Here is a 15,897-nt window from a genome sequence, read left to right on the forward strand (position 1 = left end):
CCAAGGCCATAATGTCTCTTTGCTGAAGGCTACCTCAACACCTCTGGGCAACCCCTCTGCTGTGTCACAACCACTTGGAGGCAGATTCTCAGTGCCCAGGGACAAAAGCTATGTAACATCCCTGCCAAAAAGCACGGTGTCACTCATGGGAATCTAGCTACCAAGGAACATGGACTAACACTCAGAGTCTGAGGAGTACCAGGGATCCTGAAGACCACTTACAGCCAAGGCCCTGGGACCCTCTGACAATGCCTCATTTACAGAGCCAAATAAGGACAATTCAGTACTTCTGGACCCAAGGTCAGAACTCAGGGTATGGGGACAGCCTAGAATCCGAGCGCCCAGCTCACAGGCCGTATTTGGGATTCTCACACCACTGCCTGAGGGAGAAAGGACAGCAAGAGGGGTCTCAGGCCAGGGTCGTGCCTAAGGTCACAGCAAGAGAAAGAATGACAGAGGAAGGAGACAGCCTCACTACCCAACCCCATGTGACTACAGGTGCCACTGTTCACATATGCACAGGGGACACCTGGACTAGTGGTCCCCACTCACCAACCCACATGGGTCCATACACCGAGTGAGCAGAAGACTCAGCCTCCAGCAGGCTTTCACTCAGAGTCGCAGTAGGCAGACAGGTGCATGTGATTGCACCATAAGGAAAAAGTGGGCGGGGAGAACAGGGAGAGAAACCTGTGGGCAGAAACCAGCATGACGGGAACAGGCCCAGAACCATGCCCACATCTCAACCATATGGATCCCACGGAGATGGCCTGTTTGCTTAAATAGAAGTTACCTCAAGCCAGTGACAGTTACTACCATCATCTCCACTACCAAAAGAATGCTACAATACGATAAGATGAGAGCTCCTAACAGAAGGAAGAGAGCAGGGATGGGAGAAAAGACAACAACAACCACACACACACACACACACACACACACACACACTCACACACACACACACACACGCACACACACACACACACGCACACACACGCACACACGCACACACACACACACACACGCGCGCGCACACACACGCACACACACACACGCATGCACACACACACGAACACACGCACACACACACACACACGCACGCGCACACACACACGCACACACACACACACACACACGCACACACAACAACAACACACATGCACATGCACATGTCCTCTGCTCTTGCCAGATTTGGAACACATTCGACCCTTGGTGTATCTTCAGTAAAGAAGAAAGATTATTTATATTTTATTTATATATTTTTTGAAGCATGATCTCATGTAGCTCAGGCTGGCTTTGAACTCACTACGTAGCTGAGAATAACTTAGAATAACTTAGAAGTTCTAATCCTCCTGCCTCCTGCCTCCACCTCCCACTTGCTTAGCTTACAGGTGCACACTACCTGCTCAGTTTATGCCGTTCTGGGGATAACCCACGGCTTTCTGCATGCCAGTTCAGGCACCAACTGAGCGATAGTGCAAGAAAGTGGATTTTTTTTTTTTTGAAGTCCTAATTTGTTCAAATTTACTTCTGGCTAACCTCTTTGTCCAGTGCCATTTCATTAGTTCAAAGAGACTAAGGGGCCTACCAAGGGTCACCCAGCTAGTGAGATGGGCAGCAAGAGAGAAGCTAGTCCCACACAGCCTCTCTTCCTAATCAACCCAAGGCCTATAATACCAAGGAAACCAGAGCAGGTGTGCCGAGTCACACCCATTCAGGCACAGACTTTCTTGTGGGATGGCAGCGCCTGGCAAGGTATTTTTGCCTTCGTTATCTCCCCCAAGTAGGATGTGGGGAGAAGTGAGAAGAAACCTCGCAGGGAAAACAAAAAACAAAAAACCAACATAGATTTAAGAGACAACCCACTGGGTTCAAACTTGAGCCCTGCCCTCACCAGCTGTGTCCCTTGAGTAAATGAGTCATCCTGTCTGAGCCTCCGTTTCCATGATTATAGAATTGGGCAACAAGCAGAACTAGGTCAGGCTGTGATTGGCTAAGTGACAGGACACTTGAAAGAGGCTGGTGTGATGCCAAGTGCCAAACGGTGTCCAGCTAAGACTAGTGTCGGAGTCTCTTTCAAAGATGACCTGGGGCCCGAGACACAGTCCTGCTGAGCACACTGCAGTGCCCCAGCGGAGCGGGCCAGCCCAAGGTTGGCTGCAGCAGCCACAGGCGGCCCTAGAACTGGGTCAGAAGGCAGGTTTTTCCAGCCTGGCAAAATTTGGCTCTTAGGAGACAAATTTTAGGACAGTGGTAGAGAGAGACAGCAGAGAAGGAAAGGTAAGATGGTAGCAAAAGGCACGGCTGGATTGTAGCCCCAAGTCTTAGCACAGAAGCAAGCATTTCCCCCAGGGCTCCAACCAGCAAAGACAGCAAACAAGCACAGGTGTTGGAAATCAACATCTGAGGGGAAACATTCTAAGCCCCATACCTACTCACAGGGGGCCAAGGATGGATCATGCCCATAAAACATGCCCACTGAAGATCTGAGTGTTCTTAAGGAGCAGGGGATTCAAATGCCAGTTAAGCAAGGGGCCTTTCCTAACAGAGAAGGTAGTGAACAAACACAGTGTCATGTGGAAGATGATGGGATAGATCAGAGCTGAAAAATGTCATTGTTTTTCACTGGGTGACATTCGGGACCTTCCTCTCTGCCAGTTCCCAACTGCCAGAGTGCTGAGACTTACAGAGCCCCAAGGAAACGAGGAACAAGGCAGACGCAGAGGTTTGCCTGGCTCCAGGCTGCAGACCCAGCAACAGCTGGGGGGAGCAATGGGGAGAGGGGTTTGAGGACATCCATAAATCAGTCTATAAAAATTACTGGAGATATAAACACCTTGCTCCCTCCACACATTTTCTCAGGTTGCACACTCCCTCCAGCACCATCTGTCTGTTCAGCACAGTGGTTCGTTGTGTGGGCTCAGGTGCCGGATGGCTCGGGATAGCTGCCTGGCCTTGCTGCCCCTAACTCTAGCCTGTTTGCAGATTTTTTTTCCCACCTGCATAATGGAAACGGTAGTAGCTCCACTCTCTTGGCAAGTGCAGGGATGGAGCAGGCCATGCTGAGAAGTGGTGGCGGATGCGGTAAAATCAATGGAACCAGATACCACATTGATAGAGCACTGGAAGCTCATACCCATCTCTCCCCATCCAAGAGCCAACCTGGAAGATCCGTTAAAAAATCAGTTGAAGCTTCTTGTGCTTCAAAAAAATGGAGACTCTTAAATTTGTACTCAGGCATGCCCTGGCATCTTCTATCTTATTTTGGTGTCCAGGTCCATGAAGATATGTGTTCAGGTTTGGGCTGAGAAGGTCATTGAATCATGTACAGCTCCCACATGCTTCAACTGTATTGCTTTTCCCAGTATCCTTTCTTCTCCCCACGGAGCTTGAACCACACCATGCCACAGCATATACCACATCATATACAATTCACCTCGGCCACTTCCAAGCATCTGTGATTTGAGTTTTCTAAGGTTGACATGTATGTGACACGAGGTGCCTCGGCAGAGACTAAGGCACACTGAGGTGGCATCTGTGATGGGCTGCACTGTGAGGGGCTGTGACAACACACCAAGAGTGGGTCACCAGGTCAGGAGAAAGCTACAAATCCGCCGCACACCGCGGTGAACTCGAGCCTGGACAACCAGACCTTTCTGATGTGTCAACGAAGTGCAGTGGGAGGCAGCCGAGCTCTCCCTACACTGTGCCTCTACAAAGCAGACAGAGCAAGGAGCTGGGAGGAGCCAGCCTGAAGCTGAGGGAGGAGCCCAGAGCACTGCCATCTTCACTTGCACACACAAAGCTTAAGAAAATGTGCTCAGGTAATGGCAGAAGAGAGCAGACTGGAGAACTAACTTCCCAGGGATGAGAGCCGGGCCAGGGAGTAGACACTAAAGACACCAGGCCACACCTGCTGCACTGGCCCAGGCTGATACCAGTCTGTTTATTCTCTCGATTCTCAGCAGACACTGAGTTATGCGCCTACGAGCCTGTCCCCTCTTCACTGACTTCTCACTGACCAATGTGACAAGTGAGCATCCCCTGTACTCATTTAGACAGAAGCTATATTATGGTGTCAGGTAGGGATTTGAGGTCCTAGAACTTTCTCAAGTCAGTGTGCTAGAATGAAGACTGGGGTGAGGGCCCTCTCCCAAAACCTGTGTTCTCACAGTTTTCTCCAGGCCTGGGACTGTCCCCAGGGGGTACCCACAGTGCATTGAGTCACTCCAACTCCTGCAACAGCACCCCTGATGTGGCTCTCAAGATCCTAGTGTGTGACACCAGGGCTTAATAGCTCAGCCCATAGCTCAAGGTAGCTTTCCCTGGGTCTAGCTCAGCATAAGTAAGGAGAGCTGATAAATAAACCTGGAAATGTATTTAGCCAAAGCCTTACAATGAATAAGACCAAGCACCCACCAGCATGTCCAAACGACAGTGTCTGACACCACAATGTTCTCAGTGTGGGGTCATCCCAGCCCCTCAGCTGTGCACTTAACTGTGTTCTAGTGAGGGGAAACAATACTTCTAGAACATCCATGCCCTGCCCACTCACCATGGATACTCCCTACTTCTCAGTCCTGTGGGGAATCATCACTTACAGTGTACATGTAAGAAAACCAGAGGCTGAGAGGGTGAGGGGACAGTGATTCTGAGATGGCAGTTTTGTCCCTAGCTCCCAAATGTCTGCTCCCTCAGCCACATCTACCTTTTGTGGAGCGGGTGAGTACCACCCCACTTCCCTGCCCATGCCAAGATTTTGTTCTTAAGGATCTGCTAGGAGTGACAGCCAAGTCCCTGCCGGAGCCCAGGAGCCCAGCAGGTGGCAGCTCCCCTCTCCCACAGCACCAGGAACTAAAGGTTCCTGGAGCCCATGAGGCATAAAGCCTGGTTCCTGGCGCTTGGCCCAAGGGGCCCTCCTCAGTTTGTTAGGCTAGGTGCTAGACAAGCTCCAATCAAAGGCTGGTCTTGTCACCAAAATGCCCCCAGGCAGAGTAGGGGTACTGTTTCTTGTCAGTTAGCTTGAGCAAAAGACCTGAACAACTTTTCCAGGTAGGAGATGAAAGAGAAAAAATAGAGACACAAGATTCCCAAGATACATCCTCTCATTAAGTCTACAAAATGCAAAGTCACTGAGATTTCTTCTGTGTGTGTGTGTGTGTTGCGCTGCATGTATGTGTGCATAGAGGACTCAGGCGTCAAATTTGACTGTCTTCTCAGTTGTCTCCAGCCCTCACTGATCTGCCACAGAAATCCTGCCCCTGCCTCCCCAAGTACAAGTACCTGTCACTGTACGCAGGTAGCTCTTTACACAGGTCTCAGGGATTTACCTCAGTCAGGTCTCCTGTTTTCCCCACGGACACTTTACCAACTGAGCCATTTCCCAGGCCCTTCTATTTTAAGATGGGATTTTCATAAGATTAGTAAATAATGGATTCACTCAGATTTTGAGAAATTAGTTCCTAAAGACAGCTAAACATTTTGATTCTCAAAGACGGTCTTGGTTTTGTCGGTCTGCATTTCAGCTGGCCTGGACGTCTCCTCGCTCTCTAGTACCATGATCATCGAAGGCAGTGATTTAGGAGGTGCTTCCTCTGGACCGACCTGAGAATCCATGCTCATCATCTTTGAAGGGACTTGGGGTCTAATTAAGGAGGCCAGCCAACACATCAAAGGCTCACAGAGGTGGCTGCTAACATCGCCTGAGCTTTTCTCCTCTTTCCAGGGACCATGAACCCAAAGGCTCACCCTTATTTTCTCTCTTTGGAGCCAACTCCAAAGGGCATCCCACCTTCAGAATGTCCCTGGGGGCTGGCTGGGACATTTGTGGTGACTGCTTCACAGCCTGCCTGTCCATCTGATTCAGCTTACTCTCCTCTCCCACCACTGCAGGGCTGGAGCTGAAGAAAAGAACCGTGAGTCAAGAAAAACTCTGAGGAAGGGAACCCAACTCACCGAAGAGTTGTCATCATTTAGCAAGAAACGGAGACAAGTATCCTTCTTGACGTCATAGCAGCAGTGAATCTTGGAGCCACAGGACTCTGCCTTGGATCTTCCCAAGCACCAGTATTGGCATAACCACAAAAGACAGAGGACAACCCAAAATATCTCAGGCCAGCCTGCAGCCTGGGCTGTGCTCACCTCTGCCCCAGCTTTTGCTCTGAGCTAGCACAAAACAGAACTGTTTTACTGTCACTGTTTGATGCTGTCTACTGGCCTCTAATCAAGAAGCAGAAGATGTGTGTGAGCCAGGCAGTGGGCCTCACCTGTAGACTTGAGAAATTTTCTTCTTTCCTCAACTTGGTTATAATAGAAGACCTGAGTTTGAACCCCTGGTTTACCACTAGGAAGCCATGGTACCATGATGGGTCATAGCAATAGGCACACTGGTCCAGAGAGGAGTTTCTGTTCTCTCTGGGCTCCCAGGAAGTACCGCAAGCCCTCTCTGGGCCACTTACTCTCCTCAGCAATCCAACGGAAGACCACCTGGCCAAGTTCTTCTCTTAGACTGTTTGGTACCACTGATCACTGCCTCTCTGTCACATAGCTGAGAATATTTTATTACTTGTGCCCCAAGGTCATTTAAGAAATCTCAAGCTACATTAACAAGCAAGAACAGTGTGGAGACAAGTAACCTCTCTATTCTCCTGTTCCTGGCTTCCCTCCCAGGCCAAAATATCACTTTGGACACTCATTCATCCTTGCTGATAGAAACAGGATGCTATCAAATGCCTACCTGTGGGAGAACCAGCTCCCCTCATGCCTCTCCTCAGACCCCCTGGATTCAGGGAAGGCATGGGCAGCTGGAGAACCTATCTGAATGTTCTTACTTCTTAGACTCTGTGGTACCAAGGACACATGGACCACCACAACACAGAGTACATACAAACACAAGGATGGGTGCACCCCATCCACAGTGTCTCACTGGTTGCACGCCCTTGTGAACCATGGTCCATCTATCCTTGCCTGGTGAGCGACACGAATAACTGAGGTAGAAGTATAGTGTTACTCTCACCTAGCTCCCTGGTCTCTACTCCTGCCCAAACCTGGTCCCCGATGGTAGAAACAGGTTGTAACCACTGGAGAGAAGCCTGGTAATTAGGGCAGATACTTGAGTCCTTGAGTCTTCTTCTACCCAACGACTCACCATCCGGCACTGAGCTAGCAAGCTGGCAGTCCATCGCAGCTGACCTCTTATCTTCCCGTTGGTGGTCTTGTTCCGGTTCCTTTCTCTGTTTTATTTCAATGGTGCCCCTCAAATAACACTTAGGAAAGGGGTGTTACAGTTGCCACTGTTCCACAAAGGACTGACCAGCTAACCCTACTGACTGGAGAGAAGTGGAAACCCTCTGTCATCGACGATTCCTCAGCCCACACTTCATTTAGGTAACTTTACAACCAGCTTGAGGCCTGGAAAACTTTCTGAAAAAAAAAAAATGGGCTCTGAGGTGATGTTTCCCAGCAGTTGTTTTCTCTCCCATTTCCCAAATCCTCCCTCTGATCCACACTTTCTGCCAGGGATGTTCAGTTTCTGGCACATTGGCTTTCGAGGGCACTCCAGACACTTGGGAAGCCTACTGAAGACTCTCACCCTCCCAGAACCAGGACTCTTGGCTTCCCCCATGTCTGTGTCCAGCTCCTTTAACCTAAAATATGAAGCGCAAACTCAACCACCCAGGAAAACACCCGGTCTGCCTATTTCTTCCTTAGCCACCCACCAATCTCTAGAGTCAGCATCTGTGGAACGTGGCACACAGGCTGATAAAGAAGTGCTGAGCACGAAGGTTAGAACGGGCCTTCACTTGCTTGATTAATCAGCTGTGGCCTCACTTCAGAGCTCAGTGGAAGAGCCACGTGAAAGGGGAGTCATGTCCCTTAGGCTAAACCACAGGGAACTCTCAGAGGACTCCCACCTTGTGGTGTGCCTGTGTTGTCAGAGCAGAGGAAATGGTTAAACATTAGCTAGCTATGCATGATGCCCTACAAGCTGGGAAGCACCTCCAGTTAGCCTGTTTGCCCATTCAAATTGTACTCATCTCTCCTTCTACCTACTTTGAAAATAACTAAATCTCCATCCTTTACTTCCTGTTGACAGGAAGCCTTCTCTGCCAACTCATGGCTTGCCACAGATCAATGTATACCATCTGGGCCACAGGCTCTTGCCAGGGCCCTGGTGTTTTGGTGGTCTCTAAGCGGGCAGTGAAGTTGTTGATGAATGCTCAACAGAGACCGATTTGCTCTCGGTAACCCCAGATTCCTGCCTGCTTTTCTGACAGGCAGAATGCCATTCACTGTGGGAACCTTGCCTACTGGTCCTGAGGCATGGAAGTCTTAGGGAAGGGTGGTCTGATAGTGGCCTCCTCTTGTGCCAGGAGGGCAAAGAGGACGAATGCCACAGGGTGAGGACTGAGATTCTAGAAAGAGAGAAATGCCCTGCTAGATGTGTAGTACAGATGAAGAGCTACACATTTGCTGCCAGGTAGGGCGGCCGCAGATACTTTCAGGTCTGGGCTCTGAATCCTGTGCCAGGTGGGAGGTGCAAAAATGGCAGCTCAGTGAGCTACACTGCCCACAGCCCGAGAAGCCAAAAACCGCTGTTAAAGTCCTAGCTCCCAGAACCTGTGTAGGTGACGTTGTTTGAAATAGGAGCTAAACTAGATGATGTCATTGGGATAGACCCTAATCCTTTATGGCTAACATTCTTTTAGGAGGCAGACATGTTAGGACAGTCACGAAAGGCCACATAAGACAGGGGCAATGTTGGAGCGATACTGCCACATGCCAAGAGATATGGAACTACTAGGCAGTGCAAGCAAGGGGGAGTCCTCTGGAGACAGCACAGAGAATATGGTCCCGCTAACACCTTGACACTGGACTTCTGGCCTCTAGATGTAAAAGAGGTGGGTTCTCGTGGCTTTATGTCGACTGGTTTGTGGGGCTGTGTCACAACAGACCCAGAAACCTAATGCAATGGGGTCCATGCCTGAGAGGCATTATACAATGTTACCTTCTCTGTTCCAATAGAGATATGTGTGAGGGGGCATGAGGAGGTGGGGGAACAAGTGGGGTGTACCCTGGCCTGGCCACAGGGGGCCCTTCTTCCTGCTGCTCCCCTGACCTAATCCATCCACCATGGGAATCCCAGTATGGTGGACTGGGTGAAAACTGCATGCATGGTGAAGGCTGTGGAGCTGACAGCCATCAGGGAAACAAGGGGCATCTCTACCGCCTCCCAGTCTCCACTCTGCCATTCTTTCTTAAGGCCTGTTCTGGTTACACATTCTAGTCATTCTGTACATATGATCATGGAACACTAGCACAAACACTAAGCCACAAAGATCCTGGACCGCTCTTCTGACTGGTCACTGGGGATCTGCAAAGATCCTGGACCGCTCTTCTGACTGGTCACTGGGGAACTGCAAAGATCCTGGACCGCTCTTCTGACTGGTCACTGGGGATCTGCAAAGATCCTGGACCGCTCTTCTGACTGGTCACTGGGGAACTGCATGCTGTTTTTTTTTTTTTTTTTTTTTTTTTTTTTTTTTATGTCCATCCTGTTATGTAGCAGGCACAGTGCAAGGCCTAGGGACTTCACTGACACCAAGATGTCTGTGGCCCCTAACTACCTACAAGGGTAACCATAGGCACCTGCCAGCCAATAGATTCTGCCACTGCCTTCTGCTTTCAAATATGGCAAACTATGGAGACTTAAAGTACCAGGCTTTGTAGTCTGTCTCTGTCTCTCTCTCTCTCTCTCTCTCTCCCTGTCTCTCAGTTCTCTGCATCTGCTGGAAAGTTCTCTCAGTCTGGGTTGATCTCTGGGGTCAGTTCCTAACTCAGCTGAGGTGGGGGTCACAACAGCTCATGTGCTCAGCTTACTTCACAATGGCCAGGATATGGAGAACAACGTGGCTGTGTGTCCAGCAGGCAGTTCAGGTGGCCTCAAATCCAATTGTTTCTCCAGTCTTTTGGTCACAACAGGACTCAGGACATGGAGCCATAGATTGCTTGCAGACAAGAGGGCCACAGGTCACAGTGGGAGGAACTTTAATACAGTTAATAAACCAATAACTAAATCTCTAGATCTAACTAACAAATAATACACATTATAATTCTATTATATACTGTTTAAATTCTATGAATTTTGGTGTATATATGTATATTTATATATTATATAATATATAACATATTACATATGTAATATATGTATACACACATGGACATGTGTGTGTGTGCATGCTAGTATGTGTGTGTTCATTTGTGTGTGTTCATGTGTGTGTGCTCATGTGTGTGTGTGTATGTGTTACAAACAAGATAGGACTATAATCTCCATCTGGTTCCAGGGTACCAGAGGATGTATGGATAGACATATAGATGGAGACACACACACACATATGTAAGATGCATAGACTCTTGAATATTATTTGGACAGGTTAGATAGATGGATGTATGAATAGGTAGATGGTAAATAGATGGACAATTGTTACATGGATATTTGAATAGATTAGATAGATGATGGGTGACTGTCTTAGGGTTTTTATTGCTATGATGAAACACCATGACCAAAAGCAAGCTGGGAAGGAAAGGGTTTATTTGGCCTACACTTCCATATCCCTGTTCATCACAGAAGGAAGTAAAGACAGGAACTGAGACAAGGATGAAGCTTGAAAGAAAAGCTGATGCAGAGACCACGGAGGAGTGCGGCTTTACTGGCTTGCTCCCCATGGCTTGTTCAGTCTGCTTTCTTATAAAAGTCAGGGCCACAAAGGACTGGGTTCTCCCCTACTGACCACTAATTAAGAAAATGCCTTACAGCTGGACCTATGGAAGCATCTTCTCAGTGGAGGCTCCCTCCTCTATGATGACTCTAGCTTGTATCAAGCTGACATAAAACCAGCCAGTACAGTGATGGATGCTCAACAGATGGAAGGAAGGATGGATGGACAGAAAAACAGATGACAAGCAGAACCAATGACATGAGGACAGAATAAATGGAAGCCCAGGAGGCATAAAAATCTTGTGAAGAACTTAATGAAAATCAAAATGATGGGTCTTGTCTCAGAAATTCCAGTTCAGTCGCTTTAGACTGACACCGAGGATCTGATATTTTAAAGGCATATTAGACAACGCTATTATACCGGAACTGGTTCAAGGACCACACCTTGTCATCAAAGAGCATGTGCAAAATGTACAGTCTCAGTCAAGGTCAAAGATGAATGTCTCCCCCAGACTCCAGATCAGGATGCTTCGGTGGTGAGAGGGACAGAGCATGCTGTCATTTGGTCCTCCAGCTCCAGGCTCAGAGGACAATTCCTATTCCCATGCTCTGAAGAGAGTGTGGTCATAGGCCCATCACCAGAACAGAGGACCCTGTGGCCTCAGGCTAGGTGAGACTCCCCTGCTAGCCACACAGCAGGTTGCAGGCAGTGTCTTGAGCAATGGGCTTACTTGAGCCCAGTTGTGCCTCCACAACCTTCTGCTTGCCCAGCTGCCCTGGGCTCTATTTTTAGTCTGTCTCCAGTGCCAGTGAAGGATCAGGAGCTGCTCTCCCAAGGGTGTGTGCATTGTCACCAGTGCCTACTAGGTCAAGAACCCAACCTCCCTTGCAGCTTCAGTTGTCACAAAAAATCCTGCTCTGGTCCTTCTAGCCCTCCTTGGGTATCCCCCAACCACCTTCTCTCACTGAGGGGCCCTCAGGCTCTGACCCCTGGAAGTCTACCAAAGCGCTTCATCTTGCTGGCATGTCTGGCTGCTTCTCATGAGCTTCTGTTCCTGGTATTTTAACAGCTTCTCAGTTTAGACCCCCAAAGAAGGCTCCAAGACATCAACTTAGGTCCTGGGTGAATAGCTTATTAAACAGCATTAGCAAAGGAGTAAGGAAGAAGTTTCTTGAAGCCAGACAGGCCATGGGGATATGCTAACAAGTGAAGCAACAGCCCCCTGCTGGGTTCTCCTAAAAGGTTTTTGTGCAGATGCATCAGAACTGTCTCCCCAGTGACACCTCACTTGGTGGAAGTCTGTCCTTTCTGCCCTGTGGTGGTTCAGATGAGAAGGGCCCTCATGAGCTCAAATCTCTAAATATCAAAAATTCCCCAGTTAGTGAAACTACTTAGGAAAGGGACTTTATGGAGATGTATCACTGGGGATGGGCTTTGAGGTTTCAAAAGCGCATGCCATTCCCAGTTAGTGACACCTCCCTCCCCCCAGCCCTTACCTCATGCATGTGATCAAACACAAGGTCTCAGCTACTGTTTCAGAGCTGAGACCCAACGTAACCAACACAGGGTCTGTCCCAGTATGTGAGGTGCCCCCACATTCAGCCGACCCAACTGCCAGAGCTGGGAGGAATCTTTCAGACAGGGAGAAAGACACAAGCCCAAAGCTCCCCACAATGCTATGTGGCACTTGGAGCAGGCTTGCACATAAGGGATAGGATCTTTGCTGCAGCTCCTCTGTCTCTGAGAGATCAATTGCTGAGTATGGGTTGGCCTGGAATTAATTCACTAAGGAGAACTTACAGGATTCTCTCTGCCTCTGATTCTAAAGTTGAAAATACCAGGTTGAAAGTACTAGATACCACTGTGCTTGGCAGGGTCTGGCCTTCAAGCCAGGGGAGTCTGAGGAAACACAGGATACCCAGTTAAACAGGGATCTGCATAGCAATAGACCAGTTTTAGTGTGAGTATATTCCAAACAGAGCATGGGACATACTTAAAAGAAAATTGTATGTTGTTTGAAATCCAATTCCTTCAAAGTCCTGCTGATCTGGTCTGAGAACATTCCCTTCCCTTCATGAGACACTGCCTTCTACTGGACCCTGAAGTACCATCTCCCTCTAGTTCTGAAGTGGTTCTGACACGGTCTTCACACTGGTCTCCACAAGCAGCTGTTGTGGAGCTGACCTGTCATCTTACGTCCTAGGCTTGGCTGTGAAGCACTGAACCTTAAGTGCCCGTGTTCACTGCCTCTCCTGGCACAGTAATCAATAGGTCGCCATTAGTGGGTAGATGACAGAAGCCTCTGGGTGCACCCGCAAACATATGCACAAGAGAGAACGAGAACACAGGCGCAGGTCACAGGGGTGGACAGCCGTGTGACAGTGGAGTGAAAACTGCTTTCAGTAAAGGCCAGGTCACACCAAGAACAAGCTCGAGTGTCCCAGCTTGGACGCTGGTTTTCAGCATGCACAGGGTGGCCTGTCAGTCCCTTAGCTGCTGCTGGACTTTGCCCTATACTGCCTCACACATCACCACTCACAGACAAGCACACACCGGGTGGGGAGGGGGGGGCTCAGCTGCTTCATTTGCCTCCATTCACTGGGGTTTGCTCAATGGTCACTATTCTCTCCCCCCACCATCCCATCTTTTCTCCTCACCCTGCCATTTGTTTGTTTGTTTGTTTATGTATTTATTTATGTGTGTGTATGTGTGTGTTTATTTATTTATTTAATTACTTATTTATTTTTTATTTATTTGGTTTTTCGAGACAGGGTTTCTCTGTGTAGCCCTGGCTGTCCTGGAACTCACTCTGTAGACCAGGCTGGCCTCGAACTCAGAAGTCCGACTCCCTCTGCCTCCCAAGTGCTGGGATTAAAGGCGAGCGCCACCACTGCCTGGCTTGTCTGTTTGTTTATTTATTTATTTATATTGAGACCTATTTGTTATGTTGCCCAGGCTAGTCTTAAATTTACAGCAATCATCATGCCTCAGACTCCTAAGTGCTGGGATCTCTTCCTTGCACTCTGACACACATGTGATAACCATTGAGTGTAAAGCATTTTACACTGTAGGGAGCTTTCTCGTTTACTGTTTTATTTCAACCTCCCCACAAGGCGGACAAATTGGCACCATTTTTTTTTTTTTTTTTTTTTTTTAGATAAACAGGATAAGCTCAGTGGTTAAAGGGCCAGCTCAAATGGTCATTGTTAAACAGATCTTAGCAGCCAATGTCTAACTTTCTATTTAAATAGTTTTTAAAATGTCTTACATAGGCAATATAATAAGGAATATTTTCTCAAAAAATCTGTATCCCTATACGTTCAGGTCACTGTGGGACTCATGATGCACCCAGGTGTCCAACTTTAAATTGCTCCCCAAAGTACTCCCCTTAGCTGTGTGGGGCTCTAAGCCCCAAGACTCCACTCAGTACAACATTCCTGGATTGGAATTAAAAGAAGGTAGGGACCCCATGTCTAAAAGGAGGGGCTTGGGGTAAACAATAGGAAAAGCCTCATTCTTCAGGTTAGTGCTGGCAAGCTGGCTTTGCCCATGCTGTTACAAGGATCAGTGTGGGTGCCATCAGATAGCACTGGCAGGAGGTGGTGCTCACTGAGCTGTCCCACACTGCTTAGCATGTGCATTTGTAAAAAACCTTTGCTTGCTTGGTCACCAGCAGAATGTAGCCAAGTGGGGTTTCCCTTTGGGTAAAGCCAAGGGCTGGGGTACACCTCCTGCGACTTGATCCCCCTCTACAGAGAGGAGAACAAGTGCCCTTGGGCTACCCGCTAGGGCACTTGCTGATGCTCAGCACTGTGAGCAAGCTATTCTGCATGCTGCTCCTTCTGGCTGTTTAAATCAATGTCACCAAAGTCCAACCAAGGTGGCAGGGTGATCTGGGCTGAAGTTAGCAACAGCCCTGTATAATACGATGAGGACACCTCAAGCCACCAAATTCCACGAGGCCCAAAACGTTCTTGGAACCAAACCAAAGGAATCGTTGCAAAGGGTCCCAGCCACGACTCGCATGCATCCTGAGGAAATTGGTGTGGTGGGAGAGCCATTTGGGGGTGCTGCCACACCGTGGCCCCCGAGATATTCCCACCCACCACTCCTTTCCTCAGTCTTCAGCGGTGGCGCGCAGCTTCTCCACTCACACTTCCCGCACTTCACAAGGTCCTTTTCAACAAAACAACACAACTCCTTCCTCAGCACCCGCACGGGCCGGATCCGGGGCTACGCCCAGTCCGCCACCAGGCTTTGCGCACCCGGGAGCGCGCTTCTCGTACTCGCTTCCCAGCAGACACCCATGCCTCTGTCCTAGACAGTCCCATAGCTCTACTAGAGTACGACCAAGATCCAATCTCGGGCTCTGCGGCCCAGCTTGGGCCCTGCCCCTCCCCCCCCCCCCCAAGCCTCCCGAAGGGACAGGAGGGACAGGACGGCGCGCGCGCGCGGGGTGTCCCGTGTTAACCGCCTAGGCGCCGCCGGAGTCTGGAGCTCCGGGGACGGGACTCACCGGAATGTGCACTCGCAGTGACCGCCTCTTGAGGCTAGGATTCTTTTTGCCACTGCTCCCGCCAGGGCTGGAAACCTCTTTCTTCTTCTTGGTGTCCATGGCTGCGCTTCCCATAACTTTAGCTAGAAGTTAATTCCAGTGCCTCGTCCCCGGGGTTCGGTCCCCTCGCTGCCTCCCAGGGCTGGCTGCTGCCGTTACACTGGAGCCACGCGCTTTTTATGACTGTCCTCCCACCCTGAAAACACCTCGTGGGGACTTCCGCGGGAAGGGCGGGTGGCGCAGGTAACACGCGGGGCTCCACCCGAGGGGCTGGCGGACCGCGGAATGCCGGGTTGGAGCGTCCTCTTTCTCCTACGGAATCATCGGGTGCAGAGTCGCGGCCCGTGCTGCTTTTGGTTACGCGTGGCAGAAGTCTCGTGCGGGGTGATAAAGTTTTCCTCCTTCTGCAAAGCGAAGCAACATTTTCCACCTCTCGGCTCCTCCCACAGATTCCCAGAGGTAATCGGCCAGGCAGGTGCAATTAACAACAGCAATTTGGAAAACAGCCTTCTCGTGTCTGTGTCTCGATAGAAGCGGTGGCCCGAGACACTTAGTAGAGAAATGCATAACCCTGGGCCGCAGGATAAAGCGGCAGGGAGCCTGGGACCCGGAGGGCCTCCTCTTTGG

The 15,897-nt window shown here is 49.6% G+C and overlaps 1 protein-coding gene across 2 annotated transcripts in view; it reads right to left on the reverse strand.

The window, feature by feature from the left end:
* The window catches only part of Prkag2 (protein kinase AMP-activated non-catalytic subunit gamma 2), a 245,056-nt gene extending 229,164 nt beyond the window's left edge, over positions 1 to 15,892 (reverse strand). The window contains exon 1 of one of the 2 annotated variants that reach the window (XM_034519331.2): positions 15,232 to 15,878. In XM_034519331.2, coding sequence (XP_034375222.1) covers positions 15,232 to 15,345 — 114 coding nt within the window. In that variant the 5' untranslated portion in view covers positions 15,346 to 15,878. Of the gene's footprint in view, positions 1 to 15,231 lie in introns of both variants that reach the window. The other variant, XM_076913255.1, reaches the window with a different exon arrangement.
* Between the last annotated feature and the right edge of the window lie 5 nt (positions 15,893 to 15,897).

Source organism: Arvicanthis niloticus, chromosome 15 (assembly GCF_011762505.2).
Source record: "Arvicanthis niloticus isolate mArvNil1 chromosome 15, mArvNil1.pat.X, whole genome shotgun sequence".
Taxonomy (NCBI): domain Eukaryota; kingdom Metazoa; phylum Chordata; class Mammalia; order Rodentia; family Muridae; genus Arvicanthis; species Arvicanthis niloticus.